Below are 26,711 nucleotides of genomic sequence, written 5' to 3' on the forward strand. Positions count from 1 at the left end.
GTCATCAAGCCAAGCGCACAAACAACAGAAAGCACTCTTACACTCAAACAAAACAGCTCAAACTGGTCAGGAGACTGGAATGGCAGTGTTTCCTCTGTCCTGGTTTGACACGAATGCTGGGAACAGCTCGCTTCCTCTTCCTCCTGTGATGCAGCAGTCCTACTAACCTTTTTTCACTGCAGCTCTTGTTGTGCCTCTGATCTGAAGGCTGAGGAACACTCAGCGCCACCAGCACAGCAACAGTGTTTGAGGTTGTCTTTGGTAGGGCTGCACGATATGGCACAAAAAACTCCTATTCATTTTTGTCACACATTTCAGCTTTCTGCCATATTTTGATTTTCGATGTTCAGCCCTTCGCCTTGGTGTAACTAACTGCAACAGGTCAGTCAATTATTCAGTTGACAGAAAACGAATCAGGTACTTTGAGGGTAAAATAATGATATTTTTAGTCGCTTTTTAACAAAAGTGCCACAGTTTTATTAGTCATGCATGACATTATTATATATTTGGGTTTTAGGACTGTTGGATGTCGTCAAAGAAACACCTGGGACGATGTAAGCCTGTGCTGTGGGAATTTGTAATTTTTTGACTATTTACTGACATTTTACATACAAAGTGATTAATCGAATAGTCAAGAAAATAATTTGTAGATCAACTGATAGTGAAAATAATTATTTCCAGCCCTGTATTAGACAGTAATAGTCTGAGGAGCTAACCACAGAGCTACATCAGGGACTAAGAGCACCTTTAGCATATCAGATTTTGTGTTTCCATTCAAGAACTGACGACTGTGCAAATTAGCCTGATAACAGATTTAAAAAAGGCCTTGTGGTTTGAGGTGGAACTTTTGCACGAGACAACACCACCAAAGTCACGATGATCTTCATAATTTATTGTTATGTGTCTGTGATGATTGAGTAAATGTTGGAGAGGAGATGTGCCGAAGTGGAAAGGGAGTCTTGCTGGCGTGGCTCTAGGAATGGCCAAGGTCGCTCCGTCAAACTGTGTAATGGAGACACTGTTTCCAAGCTAACGCTAACATTACTGTTTCTCTTGTGCATTTTCCTGTTACTTAGTAATAGGGTGGAAGAGTGTAGGGAGTTGGCCGACATTCAGTATGTACCAATATATCTGCTGTAAGCTAATACCGGCCCATATGTCGGCCTGACAGATTTATCAGTCTAGCTCTAATGTTGACATTTGCATTGAGCTGTGTGTAAGTACAGTCTCGCAGAGCTCACAGAGCTTATCTCCTGCAGGAGAACTGCAGTGCAAGTTCATCTTGTGGTTTTGCTGTCCTGCCCACGACTTTACTGTTGGTTGACTGTCACTGATCTCACTGTGTTGCTTTCAGCTGTTTTCAGTGAAAAGCTCTAAAAACCGACTCTATACTATCTGCTGCGCACTCGATGACTGACAGACACAGAGACTAGCTGGTGAACAGAGTTGACCGTTTAGCAGTTAAAGAGGCAGATGGAGTCATCTCATAAAAACTGAACCTCTGTGCGTGCAGTCAAATGCAGGTAACACCTGAGTGACCTGAGGTTTCCCGAAGGGTATATGAAAAGACTTTTGGCAGAGGCCACTCATTCAACAGCAGAATAACAGTATTTTCAGTTTTGTTTGTATCGAGAAAGCACTTGCATCCATAGAAAGTGTTGAACGTGCCTAAACACATACACACAGATGGGCTGTTGTTCACATCACTTCAGTCAGATCATCAGCTAATGTCAGATGGTTGTTGATGTCGTGTGAGGAGCTGAGGTTTTAGCCTGATGACACGAGGTTATACAAACAGACCTGCATTAGTTTGCTGCCCAACCCCTATAGGTGAGGTTGTGTGGGCACGTACAAACAGAAACACACTACTTTCCCTCCCTGACACACACACACACACACACACACACACACACACACACACACACACACACACACACACACACTCACATCCGTTGTAGTTCATGGCTTAAGTTATATTTTTAGACAGCTCTGTGATATGCCAGTGTGATAACTGCTGTAGATGATGGGTATCTGCTTCCACATGGTTCCCTGCTCGGCCCGCACCTTTCCGCTCTCACTGTTTTCAGACTTGTTTACTCTGCCACCGTGTGGAAATGCAGGCTGCTCTGATGACACCGGTGTAGCAGCTGTGGATCTGATATTGCAGGCCTTTGCTTTGCCATGCCGTGGACGCAGTGCCAGTGTTTGTTGTTCTTAAAAGCAGCTTGCATTTCTCGGATGGCTTCTGCAGCCAACAGGGTTAGTGACCATGTTTTGAAAGTTTACAGTGCGAGAGATTGGGCAACCTGTGATCTCTCTTTTGAATGCATTCCATCACACTGCACGTTGATAGAGAAGGAGTTTATCTGCGATTTAGTGGCACCACCACTGATTGAAAAACAAAACTCACAGTATTAACTGTCAAAATTTTGAATCCACAATTGATTGGAATAGTTCATTTATCTGAAGGAAAGCTGTTCCAAGTCCCCTAAACAATAATCTGCTTAACAGAATTTATGGCTAAAAACGGTTTCTAACTGGGTAGACTTCATCAAAGTGTTGACTGAGGAAGGCCGTGCATGTGGGGAGCTCTGCACTAGTGTAAATACTTCAGGTATACTTTAAAGGTTTAGGTTATTTAGTGCGTAGTTAGGTTTGGTAGTTGACAAGCACTCGAAGAGCTACTCACAACTAACGTGCATTAGACTGCGCTTACTGTCACTGGAGACTTCAACAAGGTCAGTCTCAGAAAAACATGACACAAACTGCAGCAACACATCCAGTTTAACACAGGTGTGGTGCAAACAGGTTAATCACTGCTATGCCTCATTCCTCCATGGCTACAAAGCCCTCCACCAGCTTCCATTCAGCTGATCAAGTCTGTCCTCAGAGCTCCTCCTCCTGTCCTACAAGCAGAGGCTGGAAGAGGAGGCCCCAGCCTATAGGGCCATACACCACTGGTCAAACCAGTCAGACGCCATACGACAGTGTTGTTTTGATCATTTGGACTGTGAGACGTTCGAGGCTGCAGGAAGTTTGAGAGCTCTCCATGCGCAGACCGCAGCCTTCACCTCCAGCCCACTGGAAGAATACAAATTAACACACTTAGAGCAGCAATTAAACAGGCCAAGGGGGAAACTTGAGACACCCTCCCAGACAAACTCAACTCCTTTTACACCACGTTTGACCCCCTCTATTAGACCTCATCATGTCCAGCCTCCACCCCACCTCAGCTAGCGACCAGAGCTCCACCCAAACCACCACCTCCTTTTCTGCTCTACCCCCTCTCCATCTCTGCGACTGATGTTTGCTGATCGTTCATGCTGATCAATCCATGCAAGACGGACGGCATCCCTGGATGCGTCCCGAAGGTCTGCGCCCTCCACCTGGTGTGGGTATTCACGTACCAATATTTATTCTGTCCTTCTGTTCCCACCGGCTTCGAATCATCACCATCATCCACATTGCCATACAACAGAAAGTGGTTTGTGGTTTTACAACCACAACTGTGTGGCAGCAAAGCCTACAAGGACCATTATGAAGTTTGTGGACATCACAGCAGTTGTGGTGTTGGCCCTGGAACAGCCAACTCTCCACACCCATGGGGAATTGGCATGAGCTAGCCACTCTGCTAACAAAAGGCCCAACAGTGCCTGCACAGCGTGTGCTCAGGACTTCTAACAGGGAACCATAGAGAGCCCGCTGACAGGCTGCTTCATCACCTGGAACGCAGTTGTACCAACATGGACCACAATCCATCAATCAATCAATCGATCAATCAATCACTCAATCACTCAATCACTCAGTCAGTGAATCTTATTTGAATTGCACAATCATCATGCAGCATGGTGCCAGTAGACTCATGTTTGAATATAATTAAGGTTCAAATAAAATAACCATTCAGGCTTCTGGGTAGCAGCATCCAGAGGGGATTTTGGCACTGGACAAACATGAGAGTAAGAGACCCGACACTGGAGCAGCTTTTGTCTTTGGCCTTGAGAACTGAAAGCCGACTACCTCCAGCTTTGTTTTGTTTTGGACCAAACACCACCAACTAAAACTTGAGCAGGCACTGTCTGCTGACGCCGTCTGGGCTGGCCACTCATGGGGAGCTCTCGGTTGGAGCTAGCCACTGATACTGATGACCGGAGGTCACAGGCTGCTGCCAGCCTGCCTTCTCTGCTCAATGCACACTTTATGTTAGAGAATGAGTTTGCTCTAGAGACGCCAAGACCCAAACTGCCAGCCATAACACACACACACACACACACACACACACACACACACACACACACACACACACACACACACACACAATCTAACTATCTGTGCAATGTTCAATTGATTGTATGTGCACCTTTTATTGCTTTTTCTAACTTTTTATTGCCCTTTACCTTTTTACTGCCATTTATATTCTGTTTCATTGCTTTTTATACATTTTATTGCTTTGTACCTTTCATTGCTCTTGTACACTTTATTGCTATTAGACTCTGTTTTTACATTTATATGCCACATATGTTTATTTATTTATTTACTGACTGTTTTCAGTAATGGAGCCCACCAGCCAAAGAATTTCACAAGAGTGCAGTTGTGACAATAAACATCTTGAATCTTGAACCTTGAAACATTTTTTTCACTCAGTGAATAGTTTAAAGATTAAAATCTTATTATTACACTGTCATATGGTTTTTTAGATACTTAAATATCTTGTATGAAAATGTTCTGTACTGCAATGCATGCTTACTATACTGTAGACATTTCTCAGCTCATGTCCATGAGCTGCTTTTGAATTGCACAGTTCCACCTAATTTCCAGTAATCATGTATGTGTAGCAGCTGTAGGGTGTTAAATTCATTTGAAGGCAAAATGTTTGTTGCAGTTCTCTGTTCACTAAGCCCCGCCCACCTCAGTTAGTGTTGCTATACCTGTCGAACTTTGCACGAGGCACATATGCAGATTAGTGATGATGCCAGAACTACGATTAAATCAACAACCTTTGATTTATTTGGCTGAAATGACGACTGTCACGAGCAGATGTTGTCGGCTATAGTTAGCTAGCTAATGAGGCCAATATTCACTGGTTGTTGGTTGAAATTTCTTTTTCTGGCTGACTTGTTAATGATTCCAGCAGTTTTTTTTTTATATAAGGAGTTTTTAATATGCACATGATGTGCATATTAAAAACACATGATGGCTTCTTATGCTAAAAGTCACCATCCTTACCAGCCAATGATCCATGTAGAAGACATTGACACACGAATGCGCTGATAGAGGAGAAGTTTGGGGAGTAGGGATGGGTCATGAATTTTCTAATTGTAGAATATATTCTAAAAAATGAAAGGTTAATGCATCTATCGTCTTTGAAAATATATGTTTTCCCTAATTTTTAGCCCACATATGTGTGACTTAGATGCATCGGGTGAAAGTTTTAATGGTCAGTGCAAAAGTGTAGCTCAGCAGAGCAATCCAGACCCCTAAGACTCCCTACGAGCCACTCTAAATTAGTCTAAAATAAAAACCAGTGCACTCCCATCTACAGTAAGATAAGTAAAGCTAGCTGCTAGCATATCACAAAGGGTGTCTTCAAACAACAGTTTGATAGTTCCCACTGAATATCAAACACTATTTTCACTTGAAATATCCATCCCGACACCAGAGTCAGTAGGCTTCATACTCCAGGGACCATGAATGTCTGTATGAAATTTTATTGCAGTCCATCCAGTAGTTGTTGAGGTATTTCAGTCTGTGGTCAAACGACTGGCACTGTCGGAGACGCTGTAATGTTGTAAAGCCTCGTTCTGAGTGTGCAGAGAGGGAGTGCTGCCTCCGTTTTCTCACTAATCCACCATATTTAGTTGTTGAATGCTGAGCACACTGAGAAGATGTTTTGAATTGGAGATGATGGACACAACAATTACCGAGAAGACTGCTGTAAAAACAGACATTTAACAGTTGATCCATTTATCAGACACAAGTCTGCGGTTTACATTAAAGCACTATAAATCCAGCCTTTATTTGCTTAGCCGTTCCTAATGCTGCCTTATCGCAGAGTGTTCCCCAAAATCTCCAATCAGATCGGTGTCTGTGGATCATCAATCAGGGAGCAAACACCCACCCATACGCTCCTCCTTGTGGAGATGCAGCCCACATGCCAGTCAGCCAGTGGAATCCTCCAGCTTGTGGTTGAGACGAGGGGGAAGAGGAGCAGACTTGGCGGATCAAGGGTTTTCAGGCTTGGAGCAGTAGCTGCATTCCTCCATGTCTCTCTGTCTTCCTCTGCTGATGTCTCACTCTGTCCTCCCCCCTCCCTCTCTCTCGCTTTCCACCCATCTATCTCCATTTCCTGTTCCTCGAGCCCCGATGGGGTTGTCAGACAGGATCGTTGATGTTTCCCTGATGTCCTGTCCTCAAATGCTGCACTCTGTCTGCTGTCTTGACCAGGCCGTTTGTCTGCACCGTCCCCATTATTTGCCACTCTGAAAATAGTTTGGTGTGAATGCCGACTGTGCGGTCCTGCATCTTGATTGGATCAAGCTGTGTGCTTGTGATTGAAATACTGAAAATCGGTTAGATCTGTCGTTACGTCTGTGGTCGACCGTGTTGTTGATGGTCTCGTGTGCACCAGGTGTAATGTACTCCCTCTTCAGTCTCTGCATCAGCCATCAGTGGCTGCTCTTTTGTTTGGATAAAAGAACATTTCCCTTTATGCTAACTTGCCAAAGCCTGACTTTTTTTTTCTTTTTGGATGTCATCCTGGTCATATTTTGTATTGCTTTGACCTGAGACACGTATTAGATTTAGATTTAGATTTATTTGCTCTTTTGCAAGGAAGGTTGTTTCCTCCTTCTGTGCAGCCTCAGAAAACACAAATACATACATGAATCCAACAGCGTACACCCACCACCAGCACACTCTCAAACTTTACATACACAAGCACACAAACTCAGGCACATTGCAGTCTGGATGTTCTGGAGGGGACAAAACTCCTGCTCAGCCTCTTCCATGCCAGCGACCTGTACCGTGGTCCAGATGGAAGGAGTACAAAGTGTGTGTTGAGGGGGTGAGTGGGGTCGAGTGGTGTGAGCTCTGCATGCGGTGGCTGTTCTGTCGAGGTCTGGGAGGCCAGTGATCTTGGCGGCCTTGTGTGACACGATGAAAATGAAAATCTTTTGGCTGTGTCTTTTTGTCTGTTATTACCAGCTGAAAAGAAATGCAGCAGAGAGAGAGAGAGAGAGAGAGAGCAGGAAAGCATTTAGAAGATGGAGCCTACTGAGAGATGAAAGAAGAGCATAATGTCATTGCCCTCCTCCTCCTCCTCTTCTCTTGTTCAGTAGTGTGTTTCTACAGTAATGGAGGTGCAGCCTAGAAGACAGATAAAAATCTCTGGTAATTACCTCTGAGTCATACTCTGATCTTATCCGAAAGTTGGCCCTCTAGTTATTTCTGTTGGCATGGTGAGACCTGGAGAAAGGCATACATACTGTACATGCAGAGAGAGGAGAGAGAGAAACATCCTCAGCTCTGAGAGAAGTAGCTGACACTGACAGATATCCAAAACGGGTGGAGGGGGGGTGGAAAGGAATCCTCTCCCTCATTAACGTGTTAACATTGGTAAAGAAGTACAACAACATGATTTAAAACTGCGCTGCTCATAATACAGGCCGCTGGGAAACAATGTAAACCTGCTGTTGGCTTTCTGCTCTGTAATTTAGGGTTGATTGGCGTAGTTGGACCTGTCAAGCTTTGGATTTCTGCTCTTTTTGACCTCCTTTTCAAAACCAAAAACAGGAGTGAAAGCATAAGGAATGGATTCAGCTGTGTCTGTCAAACATAAGCTGCAAATGATAGCATGCCCGGCTAACTAGCTTACTGCTACCTTTATAATAACCGAGTGTTTCGTCCAAAGCCAAGGAGCATATCATTAGCTAACTGCATTATTTTGTCGGAGTTACAGGTGATGTTAGAAAAGCAGGAGTGAGACATCCAGTGTGTGGGAGCCAGGATGCATCATTATCAGAGTTTGGGCTAACATTAGCAATAGGCTAACATTAACATTAGCAGCTCTTTCTGCTCTTTATTGGATCTTGGCAAGGTTACAATTTCTTTATTTGGGCTAACGAGCTGTGTCTTTTACATCGATCATCATCTGTTGACTTTTTTGCATGGGACGTTTAGCTTTATCCCCAGTCTGTTAGCATTATATCATGTAATCAAACATCAAGGCCAAACAGTAAGAGAGGAAGGATTAGCCAGCTAGCTACAGCTGATCAAATCTGCAAGCAGCGGTTGTTGTTTCGGCCGGCAGAGTCAACGGCCATAAGCTAGAAATGAGAAACCTGCTTTTGTTTGCTTCTGTGTCAAATCAAAGACCCATTGTTTCAAAGATTACTATGAATTTTGGGTGGTACGTCTGCCACTGTTGTCATTGTGAACTGTGGCTGTGAGAATGGAAAGGTTGACAGGCATAGCAAGAGTAAGTGAGGTGACGTGGCTTACTGACGGTCTGTCTGTGGCGGTCAGGATGAATGAAGCAAAACAGTGTACAGGTTCGGACTGTGCGCCAATGGAGGAGCCCTCATCTGCTCATGCTCATTTATTATACAGTGACAGCTCTCTGGTAGAAAGGAGGAAGTACAACCCAGACCCCAAAAAAGGTGGGACGCTGTGCAGACCAGATAAAAACAGAATGCAGTCATCTGCAAACAAACTTACCAACAACGGCTCTCTGAAGTGTCCCTGAGTTCATGTCACCATTTCCTTCATCTAATCATGTGTTCAAAAAGTGGTGAACCTTGCTCCATCCTTGCTTGTGAATGACTGAGCCTTTCCAGGACGCCCCTTTCATACCCAATCATGATACCATCACCTGTTACCAATGAGCCTGTTTACCTGCAGAATGATCCAAACAGGTGCTTTTGGAGCATTTCACATCTTTCCCAGTCTGTGAAACATGTTGCCGCATCAGATTCAGAATAAGCAGATATATACAAAAATCAATGAAGCTATTGAGGTAAAATATTAGATATGTTGTCTTTGTGCTGTTATCAGTTGAGTAGATGTGAAAAAGGAAATCAGCAAGTGATCACATTCGGTTTTATTTCTGATTTTTTGGAATTGGGGATGTATTTCACCTGGTGTAGTTTTCATTTGAACAAAACCTGCAGACTCTTGGCTCTCTGTGATATGTAGGTTGTATGTATATACATATTCATGACTGAAAGTGCGTATTTGTGACCTGTGTAACTGCGTCTGTGCAGGACTACCCCAGGAACAGACACCCAGGATGGAGCCGAGGCTCAGTGGCGTACCATGCAGGTGAGATCTCCCCTTTTTTTCCTCTGTCTTTTCTTTCGTTCTGTATTTCTCAGAAAGACGGTGGTGTGTTATTTCCTTTTGTCAGTGTGGAATTTCCCCTTTAGTCTTGTTTGACTCCGCTGTATCTGCTGCCTTTTAGATGTAAACATCACAGGGCGCAGCTTCAGCTGGATGTTAAGGTGCCGAGCACAAGCAGAGATCAAGCAGGATTGCTGGCAGATAAAAGGCACAAAAAGAAGATAAACCCGACTGTGACAGCATCAGAAAGAGGAGAGGGATCATATCTCCATCGCTCTCCTCTCTCTTTCCGTCATCTAAATATCTCTCTAAGCGGTGACCCAAAGAACAACAAGACACAGAAAACTGACTTTAGTTATCTTCCACACACACATTCAGTCTTGGCTGTTTGTGACGACAGGCCTGTGAACATTATCTTCACAGGCATCTGCACAAAACCCCCAGAGCTCCCATTCCAGGCCTCAGGCCTCCCCTCGCTATCGGTGCTAAGAGATTAGCTATCAAACGCTGCTGCCATGATAGGAGGATAACAGCAGCTAGGTAGGTGGTTGTTATTGCACTGTAAAAGCTACAGTAGGTAGCTGGTCCTTTATCTGACGATCCGCTGTCACAGTCAAGATCTTGTTAGTCCTTATCAGACCGAAGCAGTTAGGAGCTAGCTGGCTTTTATCGCATTATTTTGGTCTGCAGCATCTCATTGTTAATCTCTTTCACTCTGAATGATTCACATGCCACAGATGTCACTGTCATATGTTTTTCCACCAGGAAATTATTTCATTTTCAGATGAAGGCTCATATGCTTTCTTCCAGCTGACCTCCAATCAGCTATCAAAACGCGTTTTCTCGTTCTCTCCGCACATTCCGTTAATGTTTGGAGCTGGTGTCTATAGTCCTAAATCCCTTCGCAGATTCCATTTATACTTAAGATACATTAATAATAATAACAGTTGATGCTGCGCGTCCTGCCGGGCCTGAGGATGATGCCTCATTGCTGAGTGACAGATGAGGCCAGTCGTTCACAGCGGCTCGCCATGCCAGTCCCAGAGGTCTAGTGCTGCGGTCTGCCTGGTTTGGCTGCTGTGCGTCGGACACCACAGAAATGTGCACGCCCCAGCACAGCTCCCATTAATCTTATTTGTTAGAGACTAAAATGATGTATGTGGTTTTCCACGCTGTGCGTATGAGGTTTGCCTTCCCATGCTTGGGTTAAGGTGCAGGCTCGGATTCAGCTACTTAAAATCAACAGCCGGGGCCTCTTCTTCATGTCTCCTCTCGCTCCTCCATGCATCCAGGATTTTCACCGAACAGCTCAGGAACCTCAAGAATTGCATGCGGACGCTGGTTGGCAGAGTGACAAAAACTTAATGTATACACAGTATTATATACCCCAGGTCACATAACCACAGCAGAAATTGCTTAAAGAAGGAACGACTAGCTTTGTTACCCTGGTTTTCCTGCTCGGTGCGAGCCAAGAACGCTGTGAAGAGGTGTTTCTATGACACATGGTACCTCTGTTTATTAACTTTTTGTATTTGACCTCAGTAATCTAATGGGGCAAATGTCTGCCAGGATATTCTTGGCAGGCCTGAGCCTTGTATAGACCGCTGAAGCCCATTGTTATATTTTTATCTTAGCTGCCTCATGCTGTTCCTCAGCGCGCTGTGTTTGTGAGGTTTTTATCATTAGCTGTAAATGGCCGTAGGTCGTTTTTTTGAGTTATATTACGCAGCCTGGAGGCGAATGCACGCATTACATAATGGGTCAGTGCAGCATTCCTTTTTGTCTTGGTTATACTGACTTTGTTATGCTATTTCTGATTTCGGACCTTGATTTATGGTGCATCGTATTGGGCATGCGACCAATGCCGACCGGGGTCACATGTGATGTGTATTATTGACTCTTAAGGTTGTGATTTTACTCCGGATATATTCCAGTCATGTACACAAAGCCTGCCAACCATATCGCTGCTCCTTTGTATAGCTTGTACACTTTGTACATTTTGAGAGTTCTTTGGCCTGCGTTGGTGTTACCACGGGTGTTTGTGTTGGGAGCTGGCCCGGTGTGGACCTCCATCCTGTGCGTTGGCTCCGCGAGTTAATGGGCCGTGGGGCACCGCGAGGCACTGCGAGCCCCTGTGGGCCCCTGTGGGCCCTATCAGGAGCAACCAGCCATCCAACCAGTGAGTGCTCCTCAGCAAGCCTCATTAACCCTGTCACCCCCTCCAAACCCCCCATCAGTGACTCACACGTGCTATGACTCAACACCCGCAGCTGAAGGTTGTGCCCTACCACCACCGCCGCCACCATCCATCCATCACCACCAAACCGGCCTGAGATAATGAGGCTCAGTCTAACTTCTGTGCTCTGTATCAGTGACAGGGTCTAATCTGATTCCAGCTCAGGTTCTGCAAAAACAAATATTCAATACCAACATGTGCAGGGGGATTATATCACCGTCTTACCTAATGGGACAGAAATGGACTTAGGTGACATCATCTCTATAAGAGAGTGGATGTCACCACACAACCAGGAGAATTACAGCTGCAGCAGCATATTTTCATTAGTTATTAATTTGCAGATTATATTCTCAGTTATTCCATAAAATATTTTGTCCATATAATATAAAAAATAGTTTCCCAAAAGCACAAGCAAACAAGGTTTTCACATTGTTTAGTCCAAATATATTCCCTTAACTATCATGGAAAAAATCAGCCGCTGTTGACATTGATGGAGCTGGAACCAGAAACTGTTGACATTTTTGCATGAAAAATACTAAAACTATCAATTGATCATAAAAATCATTGATTAATTTTCTGCTAATTAACAAATAGTTTAATATCAGATTCCTCCAACTGTCCAAAACCCCGAAATATTCAGTTTATTGTCACATTAAGATAAAGAAAAGCAGCAAATCCTCAAAGTGGAACGGGAGAATATTTGGAAAATGAACTTGAAAAATGATCAGAAGAGCTGCAGATTATTGTTCCGTCAATCAGCTGATCATTTAACCTCATCAGGACCCTGAAACTGCAGAGTCTGGACTTCCTCTGTGGTCTAAGATGAGATTACATTTATTGTTCATGTGCTCAATCAGCTGGAGTGTCACCGGCAAACAGGTCCAGGAAGTATATTGTATATTTATATCAACTCAACACTAAACTCACACGGCAGCTGCAGAAGGAATTTATAGTAAATTCTTAGGAACAGACTCATGTGTGTGTGAGGGAGATTTGTTGAAATCGTGGCCTAATCTAAATATTTTGTTTAATTTTTCATGTTTTAGGAGCCTGTGAAGTCATTGTTCCCTCGGCAGGGAAGCCCGGTTTTTTCCAGACAAACTCTCGTGTTACGAGAAAGCCTGTTTTCTTGTTCCCAGCTGCCTCTGCTCCCGTGGGCCCGGCTCCAGGGGCTAAACGCAGCTCCGCTTGCACCTTCTCGCTGCTGCTGGGATCACCTTTGGGTCCAGCACCTGGTGGCGGTCCCGGAAGCTAACATTGTTAACTTTACCAACAACTGCCTCAGTTTACGATCTTAACGTTTGCACTCACGCCGCCGCCCGTCTTCTGCTCCTTACACTGTGAGCGGCTTCAGAGCCAAACCTTGGTCAACACCTCTGTGCTAATTTTAAACCCTCGAGTCTCCAACACAAATTTTAACATTTTCCGCCGCAGCCGAGCTCCAAATTGAGCCTGATTCCTGCATCTCGATTTCCAGCCTTTTAAGCACCGAAGCAGAAAGCAACAGAACATGTTATTGTGTGCTCAAAACTAAAATAGTCTTTATTTACTATCACTAAGACCATTTAAATGTTTACTGTGCAGAACATTTTCTAATTTAGTGCCCTAACTAATGACATAACATCATCTGTTATGATTCATGCTGCTGGACCTAAACTAGTGACTGAAAATCAGGATTTGTCTCTGGCTACTCTTGTTTTTAAAATGAGTCCCTCAAACTTTATGGAAGTCCAATTCTATAATAATCTAATAATGGAAAATGTGTGCTTTTGCTTAACCATTTCTATAATCAGAATAATGATTTAATCTGCCGGTCCTCTCAGCCCTGAGCTCATCATGTATCACAGACACTCGAGAAAGAAACAGCAGTAAACAACAAGATGGAAAATCTGATCCTGGTGTTTACAGACTCATCTCTTAAGTAAAAGGGAGAGCTGCTGCAGTGTTTCCACGATAATTAGAGGCTTCTCAGGTAGCCAGGGAAGAGTCAGTGAATCCTTCAATATGATCTGAATAAAAACTGCAAAGTGTGGGAGAATGTTGAAGAGGGCTCCCGTCGCCGCCGCCGACAGCCCTCGACGCTCCGTCGGCATTATCCCACTTTTCCTGCCCCAGCGAGCTAGCTCCATCCTTAGGCCCAAACCTGGACTTCCACAGCCCAGCTCACCTCCAGCGCCAGCCCCGTCGCTCTCCAAAGCCCTGCTCTGCTATTTTTAGTCGCGCTGCGCCTGTGCCGGCGTGGCTCCACTGTTTGCCGAGTGTGTGGTGTTGTGACAAGGGCCCGCATGGGAGCCGTAATGATACAGTGTCTCCGTCTCCCTCCTGGTGCTCAGATAGAGATTGTTTAAACAGTATCCTGAGCAGGGGACGGGTCCCATGACAACTCCATAAATATTTACCAGCAGAAGCCACGCCGCTTCGCTTGAGGAGAGCTCGTCCTCAGGCTACCTCTGCAATGTTTTTCTTCTGCCCTTTTTTTCCATTGTTGTCTCTCGCAACTGTAGTATGTGTTGTTTTGATGATTTCCTTTGGATCTTGATGCTTTTTTATTTTCTGAGTGAGAGGTGTTTTTGCTAGCGCTGCTTTCGCCTTTACACATCATCATCTGACTGGAACACCAGGATGTCCTGGACGTTAGCGCTACGCTGCGTGTCGCACGCTGTGATAAACACATTAAAGGACGCGGCGGCGTCCGTGTTGAGGCCTGCTGATTCTTAGAAGTCTGAAATGTGATTGACACTCGTGAAGTACTAAATATTATGAAATATTTTTGTTTCTGATTGCTGTCAGGAGATGTTACACTTGGAAACTAAAAGTGGGCCCGTGGGCTGTTGACTGCCGTTCAGTCAGTAACATCAGACCTGCAGCAAACGCTCACTGCCGCCAACTTTGACCGAATATTTTTAACTCATCCATCCATCCATCCATCCATCCATCCATCCATCCATCCATCCATCCATCCAAGTCACATTCATTTATTATTTCTTTAGAAACCATAAACCCCTTTGCACCTTAAAATGCGTTTTGGGTGATCGGACTGCAGTGAAAGCACAATTTTAAATACACCCACAATGCACTGAGGACGGGACTAATGATTACTTTCATTGTTGATTAATCTGTTAATTGCTTTCTTGATTAATTTATTAGATTTGGTCAATAAGATTTTCTCCACAACCCAAAGACCTTCAGTTTACTGTCAAAGAGGAGTAAAGAAACCTGAAAATATTCACATTTAAGAAGCTGGAATCAGGGAATTTTGACCTTTTTTGTCTTAAATTTCTTCATTAAATAGTTGCAGATTAATTTAATAGTGAACAACTAGTTGATAAATTGTTGCAGCTCTTCGTCCCATTGGCCAAACCACCTCTGACGATGGTCAGGGACACACTGTGACCACAGTGAAACAAAGCGTAAATGCATTTTCAGTGCACATACAACAACTACGTGAGTGGAAGGAAGACTAAGAACTGGATGACACTGGTCGCAGTCTTCCACAAATGAAATAAATGGGATCTCAGTGGACACTGGAGACGTGTTGATATCAGGTGTAAATATAGGTCTAGATCCAACAGGTGCAAAGGGAGTGAATGTTAAACAGAGTAATTGGAGGCCATATTTTCTGTACTTTCCATCATTCTGAATCATAAATCAGGTGAAGCAGGTATCCAGTTGCGTTCTGTGTGGTATTAAAAAGGTCTTATTAGTCGTGACTTTAACTTTGTGAGCTCTGCAGAAACCCGGCTCATAGCCGAACGGACGAAGTTCACTGAATCGCTACTGAAGTAAAAGTTTCTTTCTCGCTCTTCCTCTCCGACAGATGATGGCAAGATCTTTCACGGCAGCGGCGTTGGAGACGCTTTTGGTCCTCGCTGCTTCAAAGGTGACATCATGGGCTGCGGCATCATGTTCCCACGAGACTACATCCTGGATGGAGAAGGTGAGGGCTCGGGGTTCAGGTGCTACGATTGCGCTGTTGCTCATTGAAGCGGTCGGTGTGTCCGTGTGAGGATTCGCTCGTAGACCTGCTTATGGTGGTTTAGCATAAGGCGGCTGTGGCAACATAGCGGAGTCCATTGTGTTGTCTGTGGGAAAGAAACTGGATGCAAACCAAGATCCCTGCATGGAGCACAGAGCAGTCACTTAAAGGGGAAGTTCTTACCTCTTTGCATGAGAGACAAATAAAGGCTCTCCTGCTATCAGGTGGTTCTGCACCCGCTTCAAATGACCAAACCTGTGACAACAATGTGGATGAACCGTACTATTAAAGCTTATAGACAGCAGCTAATGCTATCCAACCTTATAAGGGCTCTTTAGGCAACATGTCAGGTTGTGGCATTAATTAACGTGTTTTCTGTCTTACTCCTTCGCTCTGTGTTCCCTCCCCTGGCGTTTTATCACTGAGCTCAGAAACAGCTCTGCTCTGCACACGAAAGCCTCTCGTCAGACACATTGAGCTCCGCTTTGTCCTCAGGTGACGTGGACGACTGGGATCAGCTGGAGGTCCGTCCCAGCCACGCTGGCGTCCAGAACGTTCTGTACCTCAACGATGACGAGGAGGAGGAGGAGGATGGAGAGGAAGTGGAGCAGGGACAGGAGGGCAGGAAGGTCACGGTGAGGAACATTCATAAATATAACCGCTAACCGTTGCTGCACATAAACTGTCCTCGTTAAATATTCATCAGCATGTCACGCTTTAAACAGGAAATGATGTCAACCTGCATTAATAACATATTGGCCACTAGGGGGCAGTTAACAAGCTGTAAACACAACACTGACTTAAATCACCTTGTAAATGTTTTCTGGTGAACTGGTCTGCACACAAACAGTTTCCTGTTTACGCATCCAGCAGACACAGAGCGACATTAGCATTCAGTCAGAGTCCTGTTTGTTATACGAGGAAAATATTGTTTCAAGCTGCTTTAAATTAAGACCGAAGAGAGCCTACTGCCCTCTACAATATGAGACTGACATCATGAATATTTACGCAAACGTACTGACTAAAGACGAGTAAGAGTAAAAAGAAAACAAATGTTGTTTTTAAGTATCAGCTCCTACTGTAATGTGACATTTATTATTAAAGCTCAGAACCCACAGCCAGTGTAGTCTGTAAGACAACACTGTGCTAGCTCGTACAGCTAATAGTGGTGAGCTAGCAGCAATGATGCTAAAAGATTAGCTTACCTGCAGGAAGTAGTGGCCCCTTGACAGTCTTCCCACCTCCGTTTCCAACTCGAGAGACAGACAAGAGCAAAGGTGCACAGAAAGTAAGATAAGACAAGAATAATGGAAGAGCTTTGCAGTGGTCACATGACGTGACGTGCAGCAAAGCAGATTTTCGACAAAGATGGCAGCCAGTAATCCAAGGACAGGCCACCTGTGAGTTAGAGAGGAAACACCCTGAAGCTGAACGACTCCTTTCACATTACACATTATCATTTTTGATGGACAGCATGTTGTAGATACATCAGCTGCTCTGCTCTTCATCCCACGTCACAATGGGATGAGACGGCAATGCCAAACAAAGTAAATTCAGCAAACCAAATCAAAACTGACCGGCGCTGGAAAATGAAGCAGAAAGGCACAGAAGGCCTGGATGGATTTTTTTAGATGTAATAATGTGATTTGTTTTGCATCGCTGCCTTTTTGCTGGATCTGGAGGTTAATATTGCTTTTCATGGATGGTGTGATGTCACAGAACCAGATGAGAGAAGCGTTTTGACATCAACTTGTTGTTGAGCATCCGAATGGGAACAGCCCCCCTGGCATGAAGACACCAGTATGACCACGTATTCAGCAGATTTCACTGGTTTGTGTTTGCTGCTGTTATTCTGGTCACAAACATACATTACTCAAACAGGGGAAAATAGTGCATTTGTTGGGGACTATTTTCAGGTGCGGATTAATACACAGGGAGTATTTATACATAGTGAGTATTTGGGGCAGCAGGACGGTTTATGTGGGATTGAGGCAAAATAAACTGCAGTGTGTGTGTTCATGGTAATGAAGCAGAATGTCTCCCAGTGTGGTTCACTGGTGTGAATGGAGCTCTATGGCACAGAGGAGGCAGACATATCAGGCTGCGGATGTACACTTAATACTGAAGAGGTTAAATTGTCTTTTCCAGCTTCATCCTTTAAAGAATCCTAAAAACTCATAGAAACACTTATTAATTATTTTCATCATCAGTTCAGTTGATTTTCTCAATTAATTGCCGGCATTGTACCAAATAAGGTCGTTAAAATCAGCAAATTGCAAAAATGGCCAATCAAAAGCTCTCACCCTGCAAGTTTTCTGTTGTGTAGCATTAAAAAATGAATTTGATGACAAGTTCTTGCAGCTTTCTGTCACAGTGCAGCGTCACGCCTCCACGCTGAGCGCCGACAGCCTCAAAGCCACCGGAGTCGGTTTGCTTCATACTGACTTTTTAGCAGCGTGACAGCAGCAGTTTCATCTCATCCGCAGCCATAAAGCTCAGCGTCTTGCCTCACAGCGCTCTGGTGTAACTCTGCTCCTGTGGGACGCTTCGCTGTGACCTTTAGCTTTCAGTCCACGCGTGCCGCCACGCCACGCCCCGCTGTAGCGTCCGTCCAGCTTCGCACTCCAAACATCCACCCGCTGCGTGCTCCAGCTGTTGTTTGTTTCTTATTGTTTTAATTGCTGCGGTTTTCTCCTCGCCTTGACTCGTAGCCGCCGGGCTCACTTGCCCGCACAGTTGTGCAAGATGAGGCCGGGGGGTCACTGAGCGGGTGTGAGCACACGCAGCGCAAACCCAAGTGGGTGAGAATAGAACCGGCCCAGTCGTAATCTGGGGATTTGTCAATATTTACTCAGCGGGACACATTACCCTGAATGCACCGCTCCACGCCATCGGAGCCTCAGCGGGCTCGGCCGCACGTGTGCGCGGCTGTCGGGCTGTTGCTGTTCAGACGGATGAAGCCTGGTGCAGTTTCACTCACCCTTCATCTCTAATTGAATAGCGGTTAAGCCTTTCTTTTTTTCGAGTGGGTGGTACAGTAAATGTTTGATATGTGACTCAGCCTGATGATCGAACGCACACACTCACAGCGCTCCGCTTGTTGTTTTAGTGTGTCGGTATTTGCTCTCAGACTTGGAAAGAAGCCCTCGGTATTAGCATTGAAAAGCTTGTTGATGTTCTTTTGAGAACAGCTGGATAATGTTTGATCACTCGCTGATTTAGTAGAGACTTGTACTGTAAACACTGACCTTTTTTTTCCCCCGAGAAGACAGACGTTACTCTGTCACCTGTTTGTTTTACCATGTTTCCTAACTGCACATAATTCCTGTTTACAGCGGGCACACTGAGTGCTCTCAAATGAAGTTTGATCGCCGTGAAAAGACTTTTCTTTCAGGACTGATTGTTCCGCTGCTCCATCAGTGCTTTTACAGTGAAAGGCGTGTCTGTGTTTGTGTATGTGTGTACATGTGTGTGCACTCACTGTCGCCCCCCTGTGGTCCTGCAGGTGTTCTTCACGAGGAACGGGAAGCTGATGGGGCGGAGGGAAATGGCAGTCCCTCCCGGCGGCCTCTACCCCACCGTGGGGATGCTGAGCAGCGGAGAGAAGGTCAAGGTGGATCTGCATCCCCTCAGCGGATGAGCCGCGAGCTGGACTCGACCTGTGACGCCCTGCAAACAGCTGGCTGCGCTGTAGAGCTCACCCACGGTAGCCTAGCATGCTGCTAACACTCGCCAGAACACACTCCTCAAGCTCAGCCGCACACACACACACGTCGCCGTCGTCTTCCTCGAAACTGCCTCGGCTTTAATTTATCAGAGTTGTAAATTTCATCGCGGCCGGATCCTCCTCCTGGTTGTGAGGTGGTGGAGGGAGCTGCAGGAGTTAGACCGCTGCGCCTCCACCCCAAAACTCCTGGAAGATATTTAAGTGTTACTTCTATGCAATCTGCACCGCCGTCATCCTCACGTCTAACCTCCTCCTGCATGCAGACGGCGAGCTGTGAATCCCTCTCATGAGGTCTGGCACGCTCGCTTTATTTCATTTGTCACGACCCCAAGCAAAGCAGAGCGAGGCCAACGCTTGTGCCGAGTCAGAGCTCGTCGGCGGTTTATGTTTCAGGGAATACACCCTCTCCCTCGCTCGCTCGCTCCCTCGCACACACGCACACACACACACACACACACACACACACACACACACACACACACACACACACACACACACACACACACACACACACACCCTCCCGGCCCTCTCCCTGGCTGAGGCTGCCCTCCTGTGAGCAATCAGGGACCTGCTGTTGGCCCACCTCGCTCGCCGCTCTCCCGGAGCTGGCAGGAAGTGAACAGTGGATCCGTTTCAACGTTTCAGGAATGCGTCCGCGCTCGTTTCGCGTGAGATAATCACGACCTCACGCGAGCTGCTGTGACCGAGCGGCGTCAGAGCCGGTGTTTCCTGAGCGGATGAAGATGTCTGAGTGTTTCACAGTTTCCTGTTGGAGCCGCAACACGAACAGAAAGACGTCAGGTGTGTTTTCTACCAGCCATCCGGGAAACACACGTTTCAATCCATCGGCAACAGTTCAGGGAGCGTTTTGCTTTTGCACTTTGAGAAGGGGCAAACCTGAAGACAGCAGGTGGACAAAATAACAAGAACACTTTCCAGTATAATGCGTCTGATGCGACACCACAATCGACAGCCATGAAATAACCACAGAGCTAAAGAGACACCTCTGAACAGCAAACCTCAAACCTCACGCAGACGTCCGTCAGACTGCATCATACTATCACGTGTTTCACGTGTTGACTCGCCGTGCACGTTTACCGTCGACATGAAGGATTTTTTCCAGTCTTAACTTTCTTCTCCCGCTTTTTAACCAGGAAGTGACGATGAGATGCTTTGCAGGTAGTTTAAAAGAGTCATTTCCTGCTTTCGGCGTCGGTCAGTAAACCTCCTCTCTGCGATGATTTAACGCTGGATGTTTTACGAAGATGAAGATGAAGATGTTTGCTCGTTGCGTGCGTGTTTGTGGGGCCTGATTCACAAAGCCGCATTTAGCCATTTAGCCAGCCGGCCAATCAGATCACTGGAAACGCTGAGTTGTTTAATGAAAGCAATCGTCGATGAGTTTCTTCTTCTTCTCTGGTTTTGTGATGATTTTGGACATTTTTCTTTGCTGCTGATGTCAGTGTTTCATGTGAAGCCATTGATTCAGTCTCACTGATGGAGCGTTGCAGGGATCAGAATCGATGCAGCACGACCAAATATCATCGTTCTTATTCCTTTCCAAGACTTGGTGCCTACATTACCCACAATGCAACTCATCTGTTGGAGATTTGCATGCATTGTGTCGAACAGAAAATGATTTGAAAACTATTCATTTTTACAAACCAAACAATCGATTCACAGAGAAAAGAATCTGAGGATGAATCATCGTTAGCTACAGTCTGAAAAAAGGTCAAAATGACCTCCGTCTAAACCGACTACAGCAGTGAGGTCATAATAATCTGACGACATCACAGCTGATAGCGAACAGTCACTGCGTTTCACAGTTCAGGCGTCAGACGTCAGGTGACCCAGTCAGACCGGCAGAAGCTGCTTTGTGAAACAGGCCCGGAGATGAAACAATCGGTGTCGGCGAGTGAGAAAGCCCGTCTGTTCCTGGTGTCAGTGGGAGCTGGTTTCCACACCAGCGCTTCAGAGTGATTACTTTTGTTCTTCTGCGTCTGTCTGATCAAAGGGAATGATGATGTCTGCTTCATTAGACTGTCTCAGCTCGATCGGTTAACCGACCTCTTCATCACGCTCCTCTGCGTCCTCCCTCATCTGTATTTATCCACAACGGCAGCAGCAGCAGCCCTGTGACGTGAACTGTACCGTACATTCCTGTGCACCGCCCTGTGAGGTGCACACAGCAGGTTTCTGCATCATTCATACACTAGAATACTGCAGACGGTAACGCTAGAGACACAACATGATGTAAAAAACTACACAGGGTTAACTGTCAAATCACCAATCTGCTGGAGATCGTTTTTAGCTGTTGTCACGCATTCGTTTTAGAGCCATTGACGACCTTAGCAGGTCTACAGGACACGTGAAAACACGTCAATCAGTTCTTCTCCTCCTGCAGGGCTGGATCGAGACTTACGTTCGGGCTCCCGCAGCCTGAACTGGGAAACTTGTGCTAGACAGTGCAAAGATATTAACGAGACACTGACGTGGACGTTTGGGCCGCGTCGAAGTTCAGGGTATTAAAGTCGCTTCTGTTAAGAGTTTACTCAGAATCTCAGTTTACAGTCGCAGTTCAACCAAATTAGAGCTAAATCTGAACGTGTTTGTAGCGTCTCCAACTTGACTCACCAAGGACTCCTGAAATAATTCCTTGCCTTGTTGACTTGCACTATAAAGGCCTTGTTCAGTTCATGTATGATCATCAATAAAGGGTTCAGTAATGTAACAGAGTAACGGCTTTTCTGTTTTTGCTGTCAGACTAACTTTGGTTCCACTTTCTGATCAGTCACCCCCAATGAAGGGGTTATTGTTACATTGTTAAATGCCCCTCTGGCTGGTTTTTATCATTCATTTAGTGACGATGCTGTTAGAAATGTTGGTAATAAAAAAAGAAGTTATTAATTAATGGACTTTGGTGAAGCTTTTCGGCCATTAGTCTTCTGATGACCTGCAGGAGGATTTTCCTTCAATCTGGCAACCCAAAAAGTAGCTCTTATTGAAGTCTTAGAATGAATTTCTAAAGCATTAGTGTATATTAGTTTTTATTTCTCTCTTACATCAGTCTTAAGTCGTTCAGTTTAAAGGTTCGTTATCATTTTGGTAAGTGAACGCATCATCATGTCAGCAGGAGATCATTTATTTAAATCAGATTTCGGTCTTAAGGAGCTGTGATTCTGTCAGATATCGACTCAGTGAACTCTGAATATTCGTGTCAAAACCGTTTGTAAATGTTCTTGTGATCTGTGCTCTTTTCCTGTAGCGCCACCATGAGGTTCACTTGTGGGTTTGAGTGAATTATTGAATGGATTCATGTGATATTTGGTTCAGACTTTCGTACCTGCAGAGCGGACGACCTTCCCATGAGCCTCAGCTTTGCTTCGTGTTCAGTAGTTTTTAATGAACTTATAATTAGCAAATGTTAGCATGCTAACACGCTAATCTAAGATGATGAACATCGTCAACAATTACACCAACTAAGCATGTTACTATTGTCAGTATGTTAGCATGCTATGTTAGCATTTAGCACACTGTGCCAATGCTGCGTTCAAGTTCAATATGAATTATTGTAATTAAGAGTTTCAGACTTGTAAATCACCTTCACATCTACATTCAGCTCACAAGTGCTGTTCAGCATAATTAAACACACGTTTAATGATAATAAGAATAATAACACAAAACATTTTGTATATAACAATTTATTTAACAGTAGTAATCTACGATATTTGGTCCTCTGGTTTAAAAACAACAGTACAACATTCTTCAGATCCAGTTTTAACTCTTGAAAATGGAAAACAAAGGAGCATAAAAGTGTTTTTTTAACACATACACACAGAATGGCAGTTGAAAAGAGTAGAAACTATATGAAACTAACCCCAAAGATCGTTTTCAAAGAAGGTAACAGGTCAAAGTGCCGGACGTCTCCTTTGAGCTTCGCTGTGAAGAGCTACGTTAGCTGTGATGATCCCACGTCTTCTAACTCGACCATTAACTGATGCTCACAACAGCAGATTCAATCCAGATTAACATTCAGTGAAAATGGAAAGTTACAAAAGTCACGTAGACAAAAATAAAACGTCACGACCGTCTGACATTTCGCGGAGCATCATTTTAAATATGATTGGTTTAAAAAACAAGTGATGTCAGAGCGGCGCGCTGTAATCTTTAGGAGCGGCTTCGACGGTTTCAAAAAGAGTTCAGAGAGGCACAAAGAGTTCAGTAGAGTTCACACTCGACACGGCAGCGACTGTCTTTAAACAAGAGAAGAAGAAAACACCTAGAAAAGGAACGGCAGGAGGTCTGAAGCACCTGAGACCAGATCGATCAGCTCACACGTCCTCTTCCTCCTCTTCGTCCTCGTAGTATCGGTTCCGTTTGATCATCTCCTCCACCGTCAGCACCTCCTGCTCCTCCTCCTTGTCATCCACCTCCTCGCTGTCCCAGAAGCCCACATCCTGAGACGACCGGCTGGCCTCCACCTCTGCTTCAGGAGAAGAGATGTCCGTCGGCGTCTCCTGCCCTTTCAGAGGAGGCATCTCTTCCTCCAGCACACATCCATCCTCCTCCTCCTCCATCTCCTCCTCCTCCTCCTCTTCCTCCTCCTGTCCAGGTTGTTCGTCCGCAGCGTCCTCTTTGGTGAGCTGATGGTCCGGCGTGTTCTCGCTCTTCATCTCGCCCTCCTGCTCCTCCTCTCCTGAGCTGGTGTGAACGTCCACACAGCTGTCTTCGGTGGGGGTTTGGCTGTCTGACTGCAGCTCCATGCTGGAGGGTTCTGGACTGAGCCGCCGCGGCTCCGCAGGAGGAGGCGGACTCTGTTTTCTGGCCTCGGGAGACAGACCACTGCCGGCCTGTCCTGCCAGCGTGAAGGGCATGCTGCGCTCCTTCAGGGAGGAGCTCCGGCGCAGGCAGGGCGCCTCTCTGGCCTGTTCAGGGGCCGAGGAGGGGGACTCCTCCTCTGGGGGCCACTTGGGCCGGACGGGCTTGCTGGCGGAGCCCCCGTCCGTGGTTGTCGTGGCTCCGCCGCGGCCGGTTGCATCCTCCAGCTCTGATCGAGGCGGCCAGGAGATTTTCAGCCTGCGGGTCTCTGTGGGTCTGTCGCCCTTCTCTGGCGACTCCTGACCCAGAGCCTCCATGGTCGCCATCAGCACGTTGACCTTAGCCAGCGGGGAGTCTTCCACGCTGGGGCTGTCCACGTCCGAGGCCGGGGCCGGGCTCGGGCTCTGGATGGCGGGCTTGGTCTGAGGCGAGGCGTCCCCGCTCTCCCCTTTGCTCTCCCACAGCTCTTTGTGGGGCCGGTGGCCGAAGCCCTCGTCATAGTTGCCTTTGGCCTTGAAGAGCTGGCAGAAGTGCGGCTTGCAGTAGACGCTGTTGTGCAGGGAGGCGTAGTTCGCCAAACTGACCAGAGAGGAAGAAAAGAATGAGACGCAGTTAGAAATGAGGAGGTGAGAAATGAGCTGGCGATGAGTCAGCTGATGAGCACTTTTAATGACGATGATGATCTTGTTTTAAGCGTTGGTGATGACGACAGCTGGATGTTCTGCTGTTTAGTGTGTGTGTGTGTGTGTGTGTGTGTGTGTGTGTGTGTGTGTGTGTGTGTGTGTGTGTGTGTGTGTGTGGGTTAGGGTTTAACACTCGTCTTTACATTGACAGTAATGTGTTTCATGTGTTACATTATGGCCTAAACCTCTTTGCGCTCGTCCGTCTGTCAGACTTCATGGAACGTTTTAAAAACTGTTAAATTTAGATGAAATATATGCAGCATATAAACACATTTGATCAAATGCTTCGATCAACATGACCAGAGGCCAAATTCACACTTTTAGGAATTTGTCTTTTACGTGTAATCGACGCCGTAAACGTTTGTTCTGACCAGCTGAAAGCAGAGACTCAGCACAGCACTGCTCAGGTTTCAGACGGTGTGGCGTAATCCTTCAGTTGACCCTGATGTGTGCAGAAGCGCTCGTGCTGACTCACGTGTGGTGTAATTCGACTGACTCGACACATCTTGAAAAAAACTTGAACATATGAATCATAAATGGGTCATCATGTGATTCCTGGAAGAAGGTGAGAGCCGTTGACTGCTGATGACGAGCTGTCCTGTTGGTTTTGAGATGTGTGTGACGTGTTTTGGGTGTGAGACTGAACATCGAGCTCAGCTGCTGGTCAGTAAACTGAACCGGGTTTTGTCACGGTGACGTCAGGACACGGCCGCCGATCCGCCGCCTGCGTCTCTGCGAGGCGTCCTGGTTCCGGTGGTCCTCACCTCAGTTTGGTGTTGCAGTGAGAGCAGCGGAAGCAGGCGCTGTGGTAGACGTGCTGATTGGCCACAAGCCTCTCCAGAGGATAAACCGTCTTCAGACACGACACACAGGTCTCCCTCACTGGCAGGCGGAAGCTCTGCGTGCACACACACACACACACACACACACACACACACACACACACACACACACACACACACACACACACACACACACACACACACACACACACACACACATTAAGTTCATGAATCTACACGCCACATCCACATGAGTCTGTGTGACGGCGTCTCTGTGAGGACTCACTTTGGGAGTCCTGGGCTGAGAGGAGTCTCTCTGATTGGAGGATGCAGGGGTTCCAGGAGCAGAGCCTGCAGGATCACACAATGAGCAGTGTAAGAAAGGCAGTGACGCACTCTGAACACTAGATGGAGCTGCAGCCATGTTTAATACAACATGCTGACACGCAGACGCTCAGGAGTCCAGGATGAAGCAGCACGTTCAGTTTAGAAAACACAGACACGACTCTTACAGACTGTCTATATGTCAGATTTACAGTAATCTACACCAGGCCTCTTTTTCCATGACCTACACCCAAACATCCACTAATGATGGTCCAAATGCCAAGTTCTCGTTAGCGGAGAACATTCCTATGACGTGGAGTCACACGGAGACGTGGGGAGTGAATTACCGTTGCTCTCTGAGGTGAAACCTTTCCTGCTGTTTGGTTCAGACTCTGGACTCTGAAACGAGAGACGAGAGCAGAATCCATCAGTCACTGAGCTGCTCGACATCATGAACATGTGAAGTGACGGTTTGTTCAGGTCGCTGCTCACCATGTCCAGAGCGCACGGAGGAACGTTCTCCTTCTGCTTCCCGCTGAAACTGTCCAGCTGATCGCTCTGAGAGACACACAGGAGACACGACAGGAAGCACATGAGACGCGTCACCCGCAGAGCTGCTTCAAACAGGACAAACGTTCATCGTGGATCATGTGACGGTGAGGAGACGCATCAGAGGAGCCATGTTTTTGACGTCAGACACTTTGAAGTCAAGGAGGGAGACTCACGAGCGACAGATTAAACAGAGATCCGCTTGTTTGTCATTGGTTAAACCCTCCCAGTAATCGTCCACACCCACAGTTTGTAACGCAGGCGTTCTGGGAAGAATTCGACA

The 26,711-nt window shown here is 46.0% G+C and overlaps 2 protein-coding genes across 3 annotated transcripts in view; one reads left to right on the top strand and one right to left on the bottom strand.

The window, feature by feature from the left end:
- Positions 1-22,006, top strand: part of LOC139335670 (SPRY domain-containing protein 3-like) — a 53,527-nt gene extending 31,521 nt beyond the window's left edge. Inside the window, exons 8-11 of the mRNA XM_070969390.1 lie at positions 9,258-9,315; positions 15,387-15,506; positions 16,041-16,180; positions 19,051-22,006. Of these exons, the coding sequence (XP_070825491.1) occupies positions 9,258-9,315; positions 15,387-15,506; positions 16,041-16,180; positions 19,051-19,185 (453 nt within the window). The 3' untranslated portion in view covers positions 19,186-22,006. The remainder of the gene's footprint in view (positions 1-9,257; positions 9,316-15,386; positions 15,507-16,040; positions 16,181-19,050) is intronic.
- A 955-nt stretch (positions 22,007-22,961) lies between these two features.
- Positions 22,962-26,711, bottom strand: part of LOC139335669 (LIM domain and actin-binding protein 1-like) — a 17,734-nt gene continuing 13,984 nt past the window's right edge. For both annotated transcript variants that reach the window (XM_070969388.1, XM_070969389.1), the window contains 5 exons: positions 26,372-26,437; positions 26,227-26,278; positions 25,842-25,906; positions 25,538-25,671; positions 22,962-24,669 (listed from right to left, as the gene is read on the bottom strand). In XM_070969388.1, the coding sequence (XP_070825489.1) occupies positions 23,604-24,669; positions 25,538-25,671; positions 25,842-25,906; positions 26,227-26,278; positions 26,372-26,437 (1,383 nt within the window). In that variant the 3' untranslated portion in view covers positions 22,962-23,603. The remainder of the gene's footprint in view (positions 24,670-25,537; positions 25,672-25,841; positions 25,907-26,226; positions 26,279-26,371; positions 26,438-26,711) is intronic.

Source organism: Chaetodon trifascialis, chromosome 8 (assembly GCF_039877785.1).
Source record: "Chaetodon trifascialis isolate fChaTrf1 chromosome 8, fChaTrf1.hap1, whole genome shotgun sequence".
In the NCBI taxonomy this organism is placed as follows: domain Eukaryota; kingdom Metazoa; phylum Chordata; class Actinopteri; order Chaetodontiformes; family Chaetodontidae; genus Chaetodon; species Chaetodon trifascialis.